This window comes from Festucalex cinctus, chromosome 6 (genome assembly GCF_051991245.1).
Source record: "Festucalex cinctus isolate MCC-2025b chromosome 6, RoL_Fcin_1.0, whole genome shotgun sequence".
NCBI lineage: Eukaryota > Metazoa > Chordata > Actinopteri > Syngnathiformes > Syngnathidae > Festucalex > Festucalex cinctus.
In genome coordinates, this window is record NC_135416.1 from 10,835,264 (window position 1) to 10,854,396 (window position 19,133).

Consider the following 19,133-nt stretch of genomic DNA (forward strand, 5'->3'; position numbering starts at 1 on the left):
AAGAAATGGAGAAGCTTCTAAAGACATTTCAATTAGGTTTGGACAAGGTTGTTTTTATTTCATTTGTGACAAACTGAAACAACTGAAGCGCATCACTTAAACAGGGTTGTAACTTAGTTTCAGGACCTGACAGAAAAGCGTCACCTCATTCATCTTTACAAACAAGAGCCAACCAAAGTGTTGCCCTCCACAAGGTAGTCAAGAATAATAGCAGTATTGTCATCTTTCAACATTCTGGCAACAGTCTGCCAAGGTGAAAGAGTTGTTGATAGTTAACAAGTAGACAAACATACAACAGTAGTAAAAGCCCCTCTTTGGGGCCATAGTTCGACAGTGTCAACCACTCTGGTTCATCACATTTAAATGTATAATTAGAAGAACTGTCCAAAGAGCCAAATAGAAAGGACACTACAAAAGACAACTTTCACAAAAGTTGCATGATTATTACTTTTACCACAGAGTATGTGTGGCTGGCTTGCGGTATTGTGTGTGTATGTATGTGTATGTGTTTTCAAGGCTGGCTCTGGATGTGCCTGCGCAACTCTTGGGCTTTTTCCCTCAGGTCCGGTCTGCTGTCTGACTGAAGCGTCGACAGGGAACGTTGCAGCTGCTCCCGACTCTTCACCGACACACAATCCCATTGTTCGCTCTCTGGCGTGCACACACGTGAGGAAAACTATCAGTAACATCAATCACCAACCGGATGACATCCTAACAAGATGATGTGCAATACACTTTTAGGATTTAAAAGTGGAAGCTCTGTTACCTCCCGTTCTCTTCACAATCAGCTCCACTACAGACAAGGCCTCCGTCCTCACAGATGAGTAACTTTTGTTTTCTGGTAAAAGAGGAAGACCGCACACGCACACGCAGGTGAAGAGGAAGCACATTCGATCCGAGTATGACAGTGAAATGTTTACCTAAAGGATGAGTGAGAGCAGCACAGCTGTCGGTTAAGATACGCGACAGCGTGCTAACGTCGCTGCTGTTCCTCTCGAACAACAATAATCTGCAGGCGGGGGGAAAAAAAAAAAGAAAGAAAAAGTAATATTCATGTAATGCAACACCATGAAGGTCATTTGAGGCGTTTTGAATTTACCCCTGGAAATAGGCCTTCATGCAGCGGAGAACGGCAAGCTGCACCTTCCATGTGCTCAACTGCAGCTTGTCGCACATGAGGCTACATACCTCCACCTGGAAAACAGCTGTCAAAAAAAAACAAAAATACATTGTACATCATATACAAGATCACCAGTAAAAAACATTTTCAGTAGTGTCAAAATTAGCGCGTTCATTTAAAGTTCCTTTAACACCACTAATTTTTTTTAACGCGTGATTAACTCCTTCAACTCGCAGCCATTTTCACTCCCGGATGTTTTCCTGGATTTTGACTAATTTTGCAAGGCCCACAAAATAGTGTTCTATTGCTATTAAAACATGGAACCTACCAAAAGAAAGATTAGTCTCTTCTTTCATTAGGAAAAAAAAAAGTACATTTCAATTTTTTTTTTTTGCAGCAATTAGCATTAAAATTTAGCTAAGTTTCATCATTATTCACAAATCTGCTTAGAAATGTGGGGAAACAGCTTGTTTTCATAATGGCACTGGTTGAGCTCATACTCTGCTGCCACCTTCTGGCCGTTTTTGTAATTACTACCATTTTTCTACCCGTTCCCTGCATTTGAGAGGCTGCATCAAAGCCTTCTGTATGCTCTAGCATAAAAAAACAAACCAAAAAACAAAAAAACTAAACAAATAAGTCTTTGGGACATTTAATACATTTAAGATAGAATGTATTTATGTCTTTGGTAGCAAATGAGTTAAAGACCACCCCTTACTTGGAAAGCCTGTACTGGGGGAATTCCAACTGCAACATTGCTGATACGTCCACTTTAAAATCTAGCATATATATTTGTGGAAACTGGGGTCAAGTTGTATTTTACAATTTTAAAAATGTGCAGAATGTCACAAGTTACTTCATGTTAAAGATTATTTATGAAAAGAAAAATGCACTGAGCTGTCACCAATGTCTTACAAATGCAGTTGTGTCATCTAGTGGCAGAAAAATTGGTATTTTTACAATACATCTTTTTCATTTTAACTCAATGAAATTACTGTATGACTAAAAGATGTTTTTTTCCATTTTTGTTAATAGAGTATGAAAACTTGTACATTTAGAACATAATATCAAATTTGTGATTAATTGCGAGTTAACTATTGAAGTCATGCGATTAAGTCTGATTAAAAATGTTAATCGTCTGACATCCCCCAGAACTTTTCACATATCAGAACTTTGCCACGTGAGGACAACTCACATTGAGTCTGGGCGTTCTTAGGCCACGTCTTCCCCATGGTGTCAAAAGCACAGAGCAGGACTTCAGTCTGCAGTTCTTTCTCCTTGCTGGTGAGGTCAACGTCGTCCTCTCGCGACCTCGGTGACGTTGCGCCCCTCTCTGGACAGCTCTGCCAACACGTTCCAACAAGTTGGCCATTGCTGCCAACTTCCAGACATCCCTCCTACCTTACCTTCTTAATCAGAGGGAAGAGGATGTTGGTCATGTCGCGGAAGCGGTCCTCCTGGCAGCTGTGAAGCACGTCGCCAGCGCAGCACAGGGCGGCCATTTTGTACAGCAGACTCTCCTTGCGGCATTCCTTGAAAACCGCCTCCAGCACCTCCGAGGTGGTGGGCTGGCCGGAGCAAGACTTCTGCAGCTCCGTACTGCAAACGGTACATGTAGGAAGACAAAGCAGGGTGGGTTCACGGTGACTATTAAAAGTCGACACACCCCTGTTCAAAACAAGACCGAGATGAATCATTTTGTAGACCTGCATTTGGAGACAACTGATCCAATGGCCTTCAGTAGTTCCTCCTAGGGAAGAAACAAAACAAAACAAAACAATTTTTTTGGTCCTAACAACTCTCCAATTCTGTTGCCGGCCATTACCTTGCCCGCCCACGTGCGTCCCGCCAGGCCCTGCATTAAAGCCGTCAGCACCAAGCCCAGGTGTGGCGCCACCAGCGAGCCGGTCTGTTCCTTGGCAACGGTTGCCATGGCAGCTGCGCCCTGAGCTTTCATCTTCCAAGACTGGGACTGCAGTGCCTTCTGAGTAATGGCGATGAGCTCTGTCATGTAGAGTCGGATGCCGCCGAAACTTCCTGAGACCCAAGAAGTACTTCATTATGACCATAAATAGGTCAGATTTGCCCAAAAATAAAATGTCGTCATTCAGATTACCATGACGACGACCATCCATCAAGCATTCTGCCACTTGAGGAAAATTACAATAACATCTGGGCCCGGTTGTTCAATTCTGTTATTTTAACACCTAACTGACTGTGAAATATGCGTTGTTCAAAACTGTGTTAGTCACGCTGTTAATTAACGGCACCGTAAAAGTTAGAACCGCTATATATCCCACAATTTTTTTTTCTTTTTTGTTTACTTCGGGGTCAGCAAAAGAAATGGATACAATCTAAACAACAATTGGCACTCGCTGGAAAAAAAAAAAAGGAGGCAGGAACTTTTCTGCTGATGAAGAAAACATTTAGTCATCAATGGTTGAAGCAATTTAGGAGTTTTTGTGTTTTTTTTTTTGTGTGTTTTTTTTTTTTTAAATCCTAGTAGTATCATTTCATAATTTTTTTTCTACTGTTGTATTTTCAGTGAATATTTTGTGTAATATTTTTTGTAGCATATAATATATGGCATGTTTTTGTCTGATTTTGTTTGTCGAACATATGTGTAGTTTTGACTGATTTGTATTTTTGTGTAATATTTTGATCGAATAGTTTTGAATTATTTGTCTTGCTTTTGTATTTAATCAGGGTGTATTTTTCATCTAATATTTGTTATTAGATTATTATTATTATCAGACTTATCATTCATGTCATCCTTGAAACTATTTCAGCAGATTTCGTCATGTTTCATTGTAAGGCCATACACCAGCAGCCCATTGAAAAAAGCGGCATACGTCGTGAATTTACTAATCGTTATTAACCGTTTTTGGCAGTCAAAGAGTTAAATGAAATAATTAGCCATTATTCACAGTGTTGCTGTCTGATTATTACCATGAAAGCAAAGAAGAAACATATCAAGTAACCTCTCTATGGAATCACCTCCCACTAAATGTTGGGCAAGCCCCCTCTGTCCATTTTTAGAACTCGTCTGGAAAAACGATATTTTTTTTTCAATTCTCTCTCTTTTGACTAAGCATGACACTTTGCATTGTATTACTGCTAAGCGGTAGCGTGTGCGTAACTCTTCATCAGAATAATCAGCAATATCAAAGTCAAGCTCTCGTTAGACTTTTTTTTTTTTCCCCCTTGCGACTTAGCACATTTTCAACCATTCATTTTTTCAAAATGACGATGAATCAAATTCATTTGATTTATTGCCCAAACCCTACTATAGGCTACTACGGCTGGCTAATGTTTCTCACCGGGGACATTCTCCTGCCACACTTCAGCCCACAAGGTGGCGTCCTGACTCTCCCCTTTCTCCTCGTCGGTGCCGGGTGCCTGGTGCATGCCCAGGAAAGCCAGCGGCAGAGCCACGCCTGCGTGGGCCTTCAGCACATCGGGGCTGTAGTGGCTGATGGCGTGCACAGTCAAGGCGCAAGAGGACTTGTAGACGGGCTCTGGGGGTGGAGAAGAAAAAAAAAAAAATCAAAGATTGCTTAGTTGTGAAAATGAATGCAAATTGGTTCGACCGCTGCCTCACCTTCTTTCTCCAGGTACCAGGTGTTAATCTTCAGAAGGAGCTTCTCCACGCTGCTATCTTTGGCGGTCTGACGGAGTGTAAAAAAAAAAATTAAGAGGAATTATTCACATATAACTTTGTTTGGATTTGCGGTTCAAACGATCAAAAGATAGATGAATTCAAGATCCTTACCCTGACGAGATGGCCCAGAGCAAAGGCGAAGGCTTTCTGAACCACAGCGCTTCTGTCATGGATGCCGCTGAGCAGAGCGCTCATCAGTTTACCTGACAACACCACAAAGCATTCGTTATCTTGCTTGGAGAAGAGTAATAAACACTAGAGATGTCACAGTTTTTATTTTATTTTTTTACATTATGAGTTTTTCTCCAGTATCGTGAGTTTATTCAGGTGTCGTATCATCACCCTCCCCACAATATCATGGTATTGCATCGTGAGGTTGATATTGTGATAATTCTCGTATCGTGACATTTGGATATCATTATATTCCTAGTAAACGGGTCGAGCAGCACCTGAGTATGGTGTGAGGTCCTGGGGACACTGCACTGTGAGGGACACGATAACGCTGGCACAACCTCCCTGTAAAAAACAAAAATCAAGTATTGTAGTTCATTTCTCAACAATTTTGTATTTTTGTAGAATGCCACAAGATGGCGCCAAACTAGTAATCAGTGCCAAGCAAACTAAAATTCAAAGAACATTTCATCAAAATAAAATAAAAACGAAAATGCCTTTTAAAAAACAAAAACTAACTGAAACTATATTTTATGTTTACAAAACTAACTAAAACTAACAGTAATTATAGCAAAAATGTCCTCGTTTTCATCTTTGGTAATTAATTGAATACATGAGCCTTTAGCGATGATTTTAAATGATTTTAAGTAGTTATTTTGATATTATTATTATTATATTATATACACAGAAGTGATGTCATCTAGCAGCAGCCAATAGAAAAGCACCTTCAGATGACGTCGCTCCAGTGGTGTTTTTTAAATATTGAGCACAATAAATACATATTAAAAAAAAAAAAAAAAAGAAAACACAAAAAAGAAACTGAAACTAAAACTAAAACAAAGCTTTTATTAAATAACTAAAACTGATAAAAACTAGCAGAACCACCCTGAAAACGAATTAAAACTAACAAAATTTAAAACACAAACTCAAAACGAAATCAAAACTAACTCAAATGAAAAATTCCAAAACTACAATAACCTTCGTGCCAAGGAAGCATGTTGGAAGTATGTTGTTGTAAAACAGGCTTGAAAACCGTTTTAGAAAGGTCGATAACTTTTAATTATTAATTTGATTTTTTCCTTCTTTTTTTTTTTTTTAAATATAAAATCTGTAGCAATTTGAGACTGCTGATGAAAAAAGCACATTACAAATTGAATCTATTATTATTAAGCGATACATCCTGAGCCTAATGTTTTCGGGTCACAACATATTTACATCAAACTATTAACGTAGCCAATTCAAATTCTTATTTAGTGGGGGTTCAATTTTCTCATCAAGTTTCAGTCTGGATCCCTTCAGTATTCAAATTTCAAGATGGTATCCGTGAAGGTCCATGACCTTGGTGCCAAGCCCGACTCCACTCTTCAGCAGCTCGCACAGCCTGGGAACCAGCTCCCCCAGCACGCTCACGTCAAGGTGCTGCAAACACTGAACACAACAAACATACACAAACACATTGATTGCTGTTGAAATATATTTCCTGTAATATCCGCATCATCTCAAAATATTATTACCATGTTAATGGTCTCCATCATTGGAGAAGACTTGGCAGCGCTGAGCCTGGCGGCATCCATGGCGCTCTATCAAAACGGAATCAACGACTTAAGAGTTGTTCACACCTGCGTGAGGATTCTGCCGTTACCTTTTCCTGCTCCGTGGCTCTGAGGCTGAGGTAGTTGAGGACCTGAGGTTCCATGGTGCTCAGGGCCTCCAGGAGGGCTGGGATGAGTTTGGACGCGTGAGGCTTGAGTCGGGCGCCGGCTGTCTTACTGATCTTGACGAGGGTCTGGATGCTGGCGCAAAACAGAGGACAAATGATTTAGACATGAAAGGCGCACGGAACACGATGAGCACGCAATGACTGACGTTACCTCAGCGAGCGAACCTCAGAGACGTTGCTGACTATCCCCTTCTCCAGCAAGGTGGGCAGAAGTGCTGCCACAGTTCTCTGGGCGGTCGAGCCAGTAGACTCGCACATACGAGTGCACACCTGTACAGAGGGTGCGTTCACTTTCCATTCATTCCGGAAGAGAGCGATGAAAAGCTTTACCTTACTGAGCGTTTTCAGTGTTAGATCTGCAGCCTTCCTCACAGATTCCTGAAAGGAAATACATAATTGCAGTGTTCAAAATACGGCTCACATTTTATGCTCTCTTATAGCACAGTGATTTGGAAATTACTGACATATTTTGGTGTCTTTTACTAGGGATATTGGGCATTTTGACCAGGGGTGCACCGATCAAAATTTTCCGGCCGATCATCGATCTTTTAAAAAGTCTGACCTGCCGATCCCGATTTTTGCCGATACTGATTTTTTTTTTTTTCATTACAAGCAGCATATACCTTCAGTGTTCCAATCTTGTTTTATTGGAAAACATTGAACAATATCGGCGAAAGAATCCAAATGGGTTGTTTTAACTGCACATGAAGTAGTTCTCACAAATAAAAATGAAAATCCTATTAGTCATCTCAGCAGAAGAGGACAGTGGCTGACTTTTTCAGACCTCTGAGGAGGGAGATGAGATTGGTGGAAAATATCGGTTTATTTTCAAGGGATCGGCCGATCACTGATCTTCCAAAATTAAGGAAATCAGGGCCGATCAATCAGCTGGCCGATCGATCGGTGCACCCCTAATTTTGACGAATATCGGTATCGGCCTTTTTTCAAAATCTGACAGCCGATAAAAAGGTAAAGATAAAACAATTTTAACCTCAGGAAACTATTTATTTAAATTTTCAGTTAACTTTATAAGAGATGTTGATGACCCTGGGAAGCTTCTGAACCTTTTGCTATTGTTCAACATTAAAACAAAGAAACGTGAAAGTTTAAGATTTTTTATAATTTTTTTTTAATTTAGGAAGAAACAGAGCTATATGGTATTTACTTCATTTAACTTTCTTTTTACCGATAACCTTGGGAGCTCCCTGAAAATTGTTGTTTATTTTATTTTTATTAGGAAGTACATTTTAAGTATACTGTATTGTCAAAGATTAAAAACAAACAAAAAAAACAAAAAAAAACCAACTTACAATATGAAAACTCTGAAAATTCGTTCAATAAGCATTAATGCTTGATGACATTGCAACAAACTCAATTTAATTGACGTTCGTCTTTCAAAAACATATTGACGGCAATATTTATTTCCCCCTTTTTACTGAAAATGAAAATCGGCTTTCGGCCTCCTTGAATACTAATAACTGGCATCGGTATTGGCACTGAAAAACAAAACAAAAAACATACCGGTCTATCTCTATTTTTTACTCACCTTGATATCATCAAGAACTCTGAACAGCGTCTCCCACATTTCAGCCAATTGGTCGATGAGGTCATCGGCTTGACGGCCTCGAACCAAGTCGTTGAGGGCCAGGCAGCTGTGAGGAAATGAACACATAGGGCATGAGGACATATTTCAAAATCAAAATCAAATCGACACACAAGGACCTGACCTGGACTCCCGCACTCTCCAGGTGTTACTGGTGAGGTTAGAAATGACATCATGCAGAATCTCCTTCAGGTATTTGTCCACCTGAAAACGACCAGAGTAAACAAGAATACACTTGAATGAATATACCAAAACTTGTTTCATGTTTGGATCGACGTTAGGCTTCTCCTACCAGGGTTTTATCAGTAACGAGAGCATCCCAGATGCTGGTCATGGCCTGGCGAATGCTGGGGTTGGGGTCAAACTGGTAGCGGTACAGTCGCGGCACCAGCTGAGGGAGAAATGGAGCCAGCTGCTCCCCGGCTTTGGTGGCAATCATGTGAAAGCCAAATGCAGCGCCCTGAAAAGGAGGAGCACCACACGAGGCCACTTTTGTATTGCTCAATTTGAGTCTATTGCTAAAATGCTACACTCATATTCAAGAGTTGGTTCTGCCAGTCTTAATAGAAGAGGGGAGGAGCCAGTCACCTTTCGGGAGTTCCACATGGCGTGATGGTTGGCCAGGTTCATGAATTTGTACACCAGATCAGGCTGGTTCAGGTCACTTGCCAATGAGCAGAGCTCTTTGTAGGTGGACAAGTTGTGGCTGGCGGGCATAACAAACATCACACAATGCGTACACGCATGGAACTGGCGACATAACAGAATATAGTATAATAGAAAATACGTCCCACAACATATCGGAATATCTACCCATCGGGTGTTTTGCCAATGCCCTCTCCTTGGAACACCTGTGTGTCTTCTGAAACGGCATGCTTTACTCTGTTTGGAAAAACAAATGCAACGTTATTGTAGAGTGAACGTTAGCTCTTATAACTGGAGTTTGAATCCTCTCACCTTTTGCCGGTCATGAGTGTTTCCACCAGGGTAGACACCAGTTCCTGCTGGTCCACCTCGCCACCCATCTCATAAACCAGGCCGAGGCCTTTAGATGCCACATCCTGACTCAACTCTAAATCAAATAAGATGTATATATTTTTTGGTTGGTCAAAAGCGTACAAAGGCTTGTGTTATAAACAGCAGATGGGGTTAAACGTCTCTCACCATCTGGGTCTGAAAGAACTGAGATGAATGCCACCTGGATCTCTTTCAAATGGGACTGGGAGGGAAAAGAATGTCAGAAAACACAATTTAAATTGGATTAAGGAGTGATGTGAAATGTCTGCCATGTTTCATACAAAAACATGGACCAACAGCTATGGGAAAAAATAGCCTATTTATTTTCCATATCCTGTTTCTAATCTAACAGGGGGGAGGGAAGAAAAAAATAAATAAATAAAAAAATAAAAAATAAAAAAGCACACTGCACATACCTTGATTTCTTTGTGTTGGCCGAGTTTCTTAACGAGGGAGAGAAGCCAGATGCAGGCTGCCTGCCGGACATGAGGGTTCTGGCTCGGAATGTACTTTGACAACACAGTGTTGAGAACCCAAGGAACCACGTCATTGTTTTTGACATCTGACAATGAAAGCAAAGCATTCAGTTCATATTTTCTTTTGTTATTTTTGGAAATGCCTGCATTGTCTACTGACTGTCAATGCAATGTACCATTAGTGTGTGCTTGAATATATCATACACTACTCACACTAGTACATTGAGACACAAATGATTATTTGGTCACTTTCTCATCCAATTGTATGAAGAACCCTTCAAAGTCTTAAAGTGTGACTACATGCTAGCTATACTTCTTACTTGACGGTGGACTGTACTGGTCTTCCGTGCAGGTCCATGGATCTCTCATAGCTCCAGAACTGGTTCCTAAGGCAGCAGTGGTAATTGCTTCTCCCACTGTGAACTGCAACTCCACTTGCTTGGCCTTGGAAAGCAAAATGAAAGCATTAAGTTAACTTATGAATCACTGTAAAGGGGGGTAGTTTGGAACAATTTACCATCAGCTCATATATTTCAAAACCATAAACCTTGCAGTGCACACCTCTACTGAATCCATAAGCCCCTGGAGCAGCTTCTTTTGATGAGGAAAGTCTCCATCTCCTACTGGTAGGTAGCCCAAAGTCTGGACTGACCGCTCCTTTATCTAGATGAAGTGGAGAAAGTAGACACAAAAAGTGGATAAGTAAGCCAGTGTTATTGACATCAAGAAGATGTCAAACTTTACCTTTGCACTCTCCTTGCCAGAGGGGATGCGAGCAAGCAGGTTTTCTACAATGGACAGTTTAGTGAGGCCTTCACCGTCCGCTGGAATCAGCAGGGCTCCATTGCGACCAATTTCTCCAAGAGCTGTACATGCTGCTACTGATAACAACGGACTACTGTTCTCCAGGAAGGAACCTGAATTGTAACACATAAACGCTTCAAGATAAAGAGCCAGAATGGAAAGAGACGCAAAATCTAAAAATGCGTACGCACCAACTGTCTTTGTTGCCATGGCAACAATGTCATCCTCTTCCTGTGCAGGCTTACTGGATGCAGCAGCTTTCTTTTTGCTCATGTACCTTCCCACCATGTAGCCAAGCGCCAAGATAGCGCCATGTTGGGTCTCGGGACTCTTTGAGTGTTAAACAAAATTCATTCGCAGTTAGTCGAGGGAGACTTCAGCATATCGAATAGTGAGAGAGGCTTACGCGGTTGTCTTTGGTAATCTTGACCAAGTTGTGCACGGCGGCCTGCAGATCATTGCCAGTCATGGTGGAGACCACCACAGCGTACAGCTGGGCTGCAAGTTCCCTCATGTCCTCCTTATTTGTGTTCATCAGACTCTGGAGAGGAAAACATACATTATGAGATGAATGGATATGCAACTGTCACACAATTATTTTATTCATGTGTGCAGATTGCCAAATCAACACAATCATCTGCGCCAAAATATTATATATAGAAATTACAAATAGCACAAAATAAGGCAGCCAGATTGGCTCTGAAATGCTCAATGTACACAAATGCAGTCATTCATGAGAATCTGTCTGTTGAAAAAAGTTGCATTTTCATCTTCTATTTTTTTTCAGGAACGTGTTAAAGGGAAGAAAAAAAAAATCCAAAGTAGATCTTAGAACAAGTTGTGTTCATAAGTAATAAACATAATCATACTACAAGACCAGCTAGTTTAAACTTTTTAGTAACTCCAAAACCAAGAACAAAGCTTCAATAATTTATAGAGTTATTACAGGATGGAATTTACTAGCTGATACTATAAAAGATATACAAGCAAAGCACATTTTCAAAAAGAAGTTAAAAGAATATTTCATAAAGTTGCAATAATGAAGGTACATTGAGGTTCACTGCCCAACATTAGTATCTTGGTGTAATTAGTAGGGTGGAAAGTGTGTTACATGAATTATGTTTATTTTTTTTTTGTGTATGTTTCTTTTTATGGAGGAAGATTAGTTTAGATTAGCATTTTGCAAGAGCTAATGGGGATCCAAACAAACCAATAAACACATCTGAAAAACACTGACCTTAATCCATTCAATGTTATCAACAAACTTGGGAGCCAGTTTCTCTGGGCAAACAGACACCACCTCCAAAAGATAGTACATGACCGGAATTCCTGTTTGGAGAAATAATTTGTAACACATACACAATACAAAGATATCTGATGACTAAGTGTGGCCACCTCCAACGGCAGAGAGAAGCTGCTGCAGCAATTCCAAGTAGATGTGAACAGGATTCATTTCAGCGCCCTTGGACCCTGAAGATGGAGGCTTGGAAGATAGAAGTGCACGGACGTAGTGGCCGATGGCGGGCGCGTCATCCTGCATATCTGTAAGTCGCAAGGACTGTGGCGTGGCGCACGCGCTGTACGCCAGGCACATCCTCAGGTAGCGCATAATCTGAGGATAGACGGGAGCAAAATATGTGGACGCTGCACCAGAGTCACTCACGATCGGTTAATGTGAATTACCTCCGCAAAGGCAGATGGATTGAAAGGGATGGCTGAGGTTCCAACGATATATTTCGCTGGAGTCTTGATTCTCTGAGATGCCTGACAGACAAACGTTTTTAAAATATATTACAACAGGATGTGCAAAAAAAAAAAAAAAAAAAAAAAAAAAAAAAAAAAAAAAAAAGACAGTCTCACCTTCTCTTGAATGTAGGCCACCATGTCCGGAAAAGAGGGAATCGGCTTGGGCCCCTCCTTCTCAGCACTTTTAGTCAGAAACGTCCTCAATGCCTTCTGAGCCTCCCCACACACCTCCTCGCGCCTAAAAACACAAAACAATAACAATAATTAAATATATGTTCACAAAACATGCCATGACAGCGGGTGATTGATACTTACGGGTCTCCCGCAGCAAGCAGCAGCAGATATCTTGATGGCACATGATCAGGTGCGAACACTGTACTGGCAAACTTCATGGCAACTTGGCGAACTTGGACCTCAGGCTTGAAAACAAATTCATAATAATAAACACAATTTAACAATTAACTGCTGTGCTTCCTCAGACAAAGTTCTCCGGCCTACTAGATGCCATGCACAATAAATAGATACTGCAGCCTCTTCTTTTCCCCCCATAAAAGACAGGGCTACTTACGATGGTACTTAAGTGACAATTATTTGAACACCAATAAAAAAAATGATCACTGGAGAAATACAATCCTTGATGACTTTGACAAAAATATTCCCCTGCTCACACTGACCTTCACAATATACGCTGCCACTAATGCCTCCATCAGGTTTAGTAGTGCCCCCTGCAGGTTGGCATATGCGCCAACCATCATAGACAAAGCCTCCTGGATGGCAAGACGAACATCAGGCTCCTCCTAAAAACAAACATGCAAGACGTTAACAATGTGCTGCCATATGCATAGCTGAGAAATCTGCTGAACTCACCTTACACATAGACTCGAAGAATTGTTGCACTAGTGCAATATCTTTTGTGAAAAGCTGTGGCATACGGCTAGGGGAAAAAAATAATTGGAAAATTAGAAATCCTGATAGCTGTGTTTATGGGGGGGGGGTGTGTTATTATTACCTTGAAAGTTTTCCAACGGCAGAATATGCAACACATAGTAATTTTGGATCCTGTGAACAAATGTTCCATATTTAGGAGGAGGGAAAAGAAGAAGAAGAAAAAAAAGTAAATGTTGTATTTACCTCTTTGTATTCATTAATAAGCTTAGTAAGGCCATTCAGCAGCATTAAGCCTAAAGGCTTATTAGTGTCAGGGCACCTGAAACAAAGGAAACTCATTTTTTACATTTGTTCATCAAATACCTCCGGTCTATTGAGAGGAATGTTTCCTTACACCATACAGATGTGATGGACAAACTGCAAGGTGAGAGACAGCAATTTGTTGTTGGTATTTGCTCCAAACAAACCGTCATAAACAACCTATGAAAAAAAAGGAACAGACATATAAAGAAACAAACAAATACAGCAAAAAAAGAATTTTGTGGAATGAGGTGCTTATCGAACCCACCTGAATATTAGCTGGGAAGCACTCAGCAGCAAGACGCGAGCGCAAAAGATGCGGCAGGATCTTTAACTTGACTCTTGTGCTAACTGGTTCATGTTTCAACTCTTGCTTCATGGTGCCACCCTGAAAAATCATCCCACACTCGTTTCAAACACTCTACATGATTCTGAGACCTATTCAAGACTGGTGGGCATTTCAGCCAGCTCACAAACCTTTGTTTTGAGAGGAACATCTCCCAGGTATACCTTGTACATCTTGTTAATTATTAAGGGATTATTCCAATCAATAATGCTGGAAGACAAAACCAATTAAGTGGGTAGATATTTTCACTTGTAACATATCTAAAATGTGAAATGTTGCATTTTTAATTTCACAGATGTGTGTCTGACTTGTTCCGAAAAAATCACCTACCTCTGTTTACTTTTGAGCTCCAGATCAGCTGCCGTGGCCACACTGTGTCGGGTGTCGCTGGACGCCACCACTAGGTGCACCACCGTCTCCACTTCTGGAACTTGCTTTGCCTCAATGAACTTCACTATGCCCAGCTTACACTGTAGCGACCAAAACACACAATCAAGCCTCATACAAAAGGACAGGCAGAATGCCTGCTGCGGCAACCATAAACGACTGTAACCTGCTCCAGCTGCTCAGATGTCCACTGGGCCTCTCCAATGACCCTCTTGGCGGCATAGATGTTCATCCCTGGGGGAGCCTGGGGGAGACTCTGCCCGGACGCAGCCGCGGCAGCCCCGTCAGCGGAGCCTCCTTGGGAGGAGGGCGGTGAAGGTCGAGTGGGAGACTCATTCAGCACAAACCTACAGGGACAGCAAGTCAATAGTGTCGACGTTGGAACTAATGTTCCACTTTTATATATTTTTTTTTAAGTCAGTCCCCCTGGCACACCGACTCACCCATACGGCATCAGCAAGACGTCCAACATGAACTCCAGCAAGAGCTGTACTGTCTTTGGCCGCTCACTTAAGTTAAAAGGGGAAGCATTCTTGGAGGCGTCTGCTGGATATTTTATATGGTAAAGAGTAGGAATCAGCAGGTGCATTAGGCTAAGAGAGGATGGAGAAGAGATGCCAAATAATAATTCAGTCAGGAGAGGGGAGGGAAAAAAAAAAGATCAAATAAGGAGGATTGGTACAAGTGGTGGGCTTCGTGATCTGGTGGAAAACTTCATGCGAATACGGTACAGTGGAAGCTCCGGGTTCAAATGCCGCTGAAGTTTGGGATGTTGAAATTCATTGCAATCTCAGGATCACATATTAGCGGAGGTGCCAGCAAACAAATGTTACATGTAAACAAAAAAAAACAAGTGCAGTTTTGGGAAAATTCTCAAACAAATAGTAGATTAACCAGCACCCTCGAACAAATTGCGTTCCACCTCAGAAGTTCCACTGTGTAAGTTAAGAAAAAAAAAACGAAACAAAAAACGGGATGTCTCACCTGTCCTGCTGAGGTTGTGGTTTGCCCTCCATAGCGGTTAGCAGGGTAGGGGCCAACTCACACTGCTTCCCCACTTCCAGGCGAGGGTAGCCCATTTTTATGTAGATGATTGTGAAATTCTGAAGGGGAGGGAGAAGGGGAAAAAAATAAAAAAATCAAATCCGGACCACTACCTACAGTCCAATGCCTTTATTTGAAAATAAGACACCATACCGTAACAAAGGAGGCTGCTGCAGGGTCTTGGTACTGAACCAGCAAAGTTTCGACTGGTAGCTGAATCTTAGGTCTGCTTTTTATCCTCTTGTTCAGGTGGACTAGCAGCTCCATCACCTAACGCAAGAGACAGATAGCACCCAAAATGATGTTACGGTACTTTAAATCAGATACAAGTTACAACACTGTACGGGGCCGCGTGGCTCTGTCGTAGAGTGGTCGTCCTGCAACCCAGTGGTTGTGGGTTCGATCCCATGCCATTGTCACCACGCCGAAGTATCCTTGAGCAAGATACCGAAACCCCAGTTGCTGCGTCATCGGTAGGTGAATGAGTAGTCGTACGTAAAGCGTTTTGAGGGCCTTATAAGGTGGAAAGCACTATATAAATGAAGTATCATTTACCATTTGTACACATTCACAATCCGTTGAAAACCCCAATGCATCAGTTCTTTTACACCACTGCAAAGTGGTGTACAAACATCCAATTTCAAACAAACATCCAATTTCTATAGCGCTTGTCCTCTCCAGAGTCACGCTGGGGCATATATTGTCTGATTTCAAGGTTACAAAAAAAAAAAAGAATGTCCGTTGTTTCGACACCCCTAACCATGCCATTTTTTTATTTTATTTATTTTTAAATTACTGTGCCCGCTAAAATATGCCCGTGCTTCTACTGTTAAAGACGGGAGCACTCCTACGCTCTTTTCCCTTTAAAGCCGGGAGAGCGGATAAGTCATCTTGTTTTGTTTTGACCAAATCTTGGTCTCTTAGCCGATGAAGCATGTTCTGGAATTTTATTCAATCATTTATGGCTGACGCAGATTCGCGGGAGTTATGAAATAAATGACACAACTGACCACGGCGCGGGAGGAATTCGATTCAGTGTAACCGGTCGACAGTGACAATTTTTTTTTTTTAAAGAAATATGTTTGTAGACAATGAAGCCGTTGAAAATATTCACGATTTTGTAACGGAATGGATGATGAATAATTACCACTCGATCCCCAGAGGTTATTACAACTACGCTCCAAGGTTGAAGGCAAATATACCCATACATGTGACATTTGTTTGTTCATATTTTTTTGTTTTGTTTTTAAATACTGAAGGTTTATAATAATACACTTATGTTTGTGTAAACGCTACAGGAGCTCTGAAATGTTTTTGGAATGATGTTTCTATCTGCTTCAGGAGGTGAGATATCAATTACTTTTAATATTGTTGAATTTCCAGGATAACTTCAGGGGGTGACTCAAAAGTCACCAATAGGTTTTAGAGGCATGTTTTGCCAGGCGCTTTATGTCTTAATGGGTTAACTTAATGTCCTAGGAGGCATATATATGAAGAAATACATAAATGGTGCTAATCCAGGTAATGGATGTTATTAGATTACGGAGCATGAGTGCCTAATATTGCAGAAATAATGTGCCTTTCAGAATCTGTCTGGATTTAATGATTTTGACTTTGGAAAGGTATAAAGCAAGGATGCAATATTAAGCCACGAAAACCCTTCTTACTTTCTTCCGCACGCCCTCCTGCACACTGGAGAGTTTGAGGAGAACAGGGGGGAGGAATTTGGAGATAATGTCCTGAAGTTGATCATCTGTCTCTGCATGGCCCAGGCGCAGAAACACCCGCTCCAGTTGATCTGTCAAAAACAACTTCATTAATTCCTTTTGTTCATGTTATCAGCAGTGAAAATATGCGTTACCCGTTACTTTAAATTGTGACAGGTGTGTCCCATTTAAGACAATTTTGTGTCCATTGTATGCCCGTTAACATAAAGCAACAGGCAGAACAATTAAATGCTCTTCATTGATGTCAGAAGATACAATTTACTAGTTTACGCATAAAATCTTTGTGTTTAACTAAATGGGCCAACAGTTCACTCTTAGTAATGATTGCAGTAGATGGAGACCAGATAATTATTTCAGCCCTGCATGAGTACACTTGTGTAACCACATTATTTCAGCTGTTTGTGTTTATTTCGCCAGTTCTTCTTGTACAGGTTATCAGTCACATAAACAGTGGAGATGGAGTGGGATAAGTCCAGGTGTCTTTTTCTTTGTATCACAAAAAGCTGACATTTAAACATGGTTTGATTATGGGTCACCAACGTGGTCGCCCGCAAACCCACCCCAAGGACCACAAGAGTAGCCTTCAGGCGTTTTCTATAAATAGATCCCCAGTGATGGGACGTTGTGATTTTCTAGTCATCTAGAATTAATCATTTGATAATCATTTGAAAATATGAACACTAACAAAAAATAACATACAATTTTTAAACGTAATTTGAGCAAATCTGCGATTCTGTAGTGAGCATCTCTTCGCATTAATCATTTTCAGAAAGGTTGATAACCCCTGATCTACAGAAATCATTTTGACATCAGCACAGTACTTCACTGCTGAAGATTTGGGTGTAACCAGCCAACGGGCTTCCACCCCCAGCTTCCTCCCGAGTCGACGAAAACAAAAATTATTTATCCAGCAATAAAACGCACGTTATGCAAGTTTGTTTGATAACCAGGTCCTGTCAACTGCTGTGTATTGTGAGTCCATTTCCCAGCCCTGCCTGCTGTTTGTTGGCATGGTTCCCCGAGCAGCGACAGCTCTAACCACGCATTTCCCTATTTCTCTCACATAAAATAAAGCTTACGCACTTACGACACCGTGCAAGAATACGCGTAAATGTCACACATTGCCATTTGTTAAAATTTGCCCATCCCGTGATATCAGTTGAGCAATGTGTATTAAAACCGTTTGTGGCACATCAATTTTGACCATGACTGGGCAAACGGCCTTGTGACGCTAGTTAGCTAGCAAGTGCTACTTAACATGCTAACACTTTTGCAATGATCTCTCATCGCGCTGTTACCTAAATTGTCTAAATCAGAGCGGAGGACAACGTGAAACGCGTTTACACTTAAGTGCACCTTAGACAGCCATAAAATGTCAATGAAATGAGATGTGGATCACTGCTAACGTAAACAGAAACTTACTGAGTTCATCCTGGGCAGCCATGTTTGCGGAGGGTCATGGGCGACACCTACAGATCTCCGAGTGTTACTACACGAACAGCTGCGTATGAGATGCGTATGTGATCTGAGATCACTACACGCATAGTGTAAATAAAAATATTCTCAAATCAGCTGCCATTCTGTTTAATTTATAACCTCAAAAATATATTCCATTAACCTAATGTGTATTTTCGTGTGTTAAACTGCTACATTGGCTTTTTTTTTTTAACGGATAGGTCAGGTCTTTAGTGGATGCAGTATTTTTTTTTTTAAATATTATTTACAATTAACTTAATTATAACTTACTAACAGATTATTTTATAAAATAAATAATTAATATTTATGTAGAAAATGGGGGTTTATTTTATAAATATATAAGTATTTTCTTATTTTCTTAATTATTTACAATAAATAAATAAAATGAATTGCTGCAGAAAAATTAATACAAGCGTGATTAATTGACTGGGGCGGTTTTAGGAAAACTGTCTACATTAAAATACAATAATTTATTATGATATAAACCCTCAGTGAAACGGCCCGACTAAACTATGTGGCCTAGGGGCCAAATTTGCCCACGTAGGATGGATTTACGCAGCTATATTGACTCACATTAAATTTTATGGTATACTTAATGGTGTGATTCCGCTTCGTGTAAAATAAATATGCCTGATATTTTAATTATT

General features: G+C 40.8%; 1 protein-coding gene across 3 annotated transcripts; it reads right to left on the minus strand.

Moving 5' to 3' along the window:
• Positions 1 to 32: 32 nt before the first annotated feature.
• Positions 33 to 18,518, minus strand: ecpas (Ecm29 proteasome adaptor and scaffold). Of its 3 annotated transcripts, none has more exons than XM_077523189.1 (49): positions 18,433 to 18,518; positions 16,951 to 17,081; positions 15,437 to 15,553; positions 15,224 to 15,342; positions 14,683 to 14,832; positions 14,406 to 14,586; positions 14,183 to 14,322; positions 13,984 to 14,062; positions 13,775 to 13,894; positions 13,601 to 13,686; positions 13,450 to 13,525; positions 13,328 to 13,377; positions 13,186 to 13,252; positions 12,993 to 13,115; positions 12,634 to 12,737; positions 12,433 to 12,556; positions 12,256 to 12,336; positions 11,968 to 12,184; positions 11,810 to 11,901; positions 10,979 to 11,113; positions 10,764 to 10,902; positions 10,513 to 10,685; positions 10,330 to 10,431; positions 10,089 to 10,212; positions 9,709 to 9,854; positions 9,440 to 9,494; positions 9,233 to 9,347; positions 9,089 to 9,157; positions 8,864 to 8,981; positions 8,568 to 8,735; positions 8,400 to 8,479; positions 8,219 to 8,324; positions 7,003 to 7,050; positions 6,824 to 6,942; positions 6,595 to 6,745; positions 6,467 to 6,532; positions 6,291 to 6,380; positions 5,231 to 5,297; positions 4,893 to 4,984; positions 4,722 to 4,788; positions 4,441 to 4,638; positions 2,946 to 3,157; positions 2,827 to 2,870; positions 2,527 to 2,719; positions 2,316 to 2,463; positions 1,100 to 1,205; positions 921 to 1,009; positions 767 to 838; positions 33 to 651 (listed from the first exon to the last, which is right to left on the minus strand). In XM_077523189.1, exons 1-49 carry the CDS (start codon positions 18,452 to 18,454, stop codon positions 512 to 514), a joined length of 5,511 nt encoding a protein of 1,836 aa, XP_077379315.1. In that variant the 5' UTR covers positions 18,455 to 18,518; the 3' UTR covers positions 33 to 511. The 3 variants fall into 3 exon arrangements, with proteins under 3 accessions (XP_077379315.1, XP_077379316.1, XP_077379317.1); XM_077523190.1 differs by lacking the exon at positions 18,433 to 18,518 and adding an exon at positions 18,309 to 18,412; XM_077523191.1 differs by lacking the exon at positions 18,433 to 18,518 and adding an exon at positions 17,832 to 17,850.
• Between the last annotated feature and the right edge of the window lie 615 nt (positions 18,519 to 19,133).

Bases quoted from the DNA above. Each gene is read 5' to 3' on its own strand.
- ecpas (XM_077523189.1), bottom strand. From the start codon at position 18,454: ATGGCTGCCCAGGATGAACTCA. The intron at 7,051-8,218 runs GTGAGTAAAAAA...ATTTCCTTTCAG, and splicing joins GAGTTCTTGATGATATCAAG to GAATCTGTGAGGAAGGCTGC. The intron at 1,206-2,315 runs GTGAGTTGTCCT...TTTTTTTGACAG, and splicing joins TAAGAACGCCCAGACTCAAT to CTGTTTTCCAGGTGGAGGTA.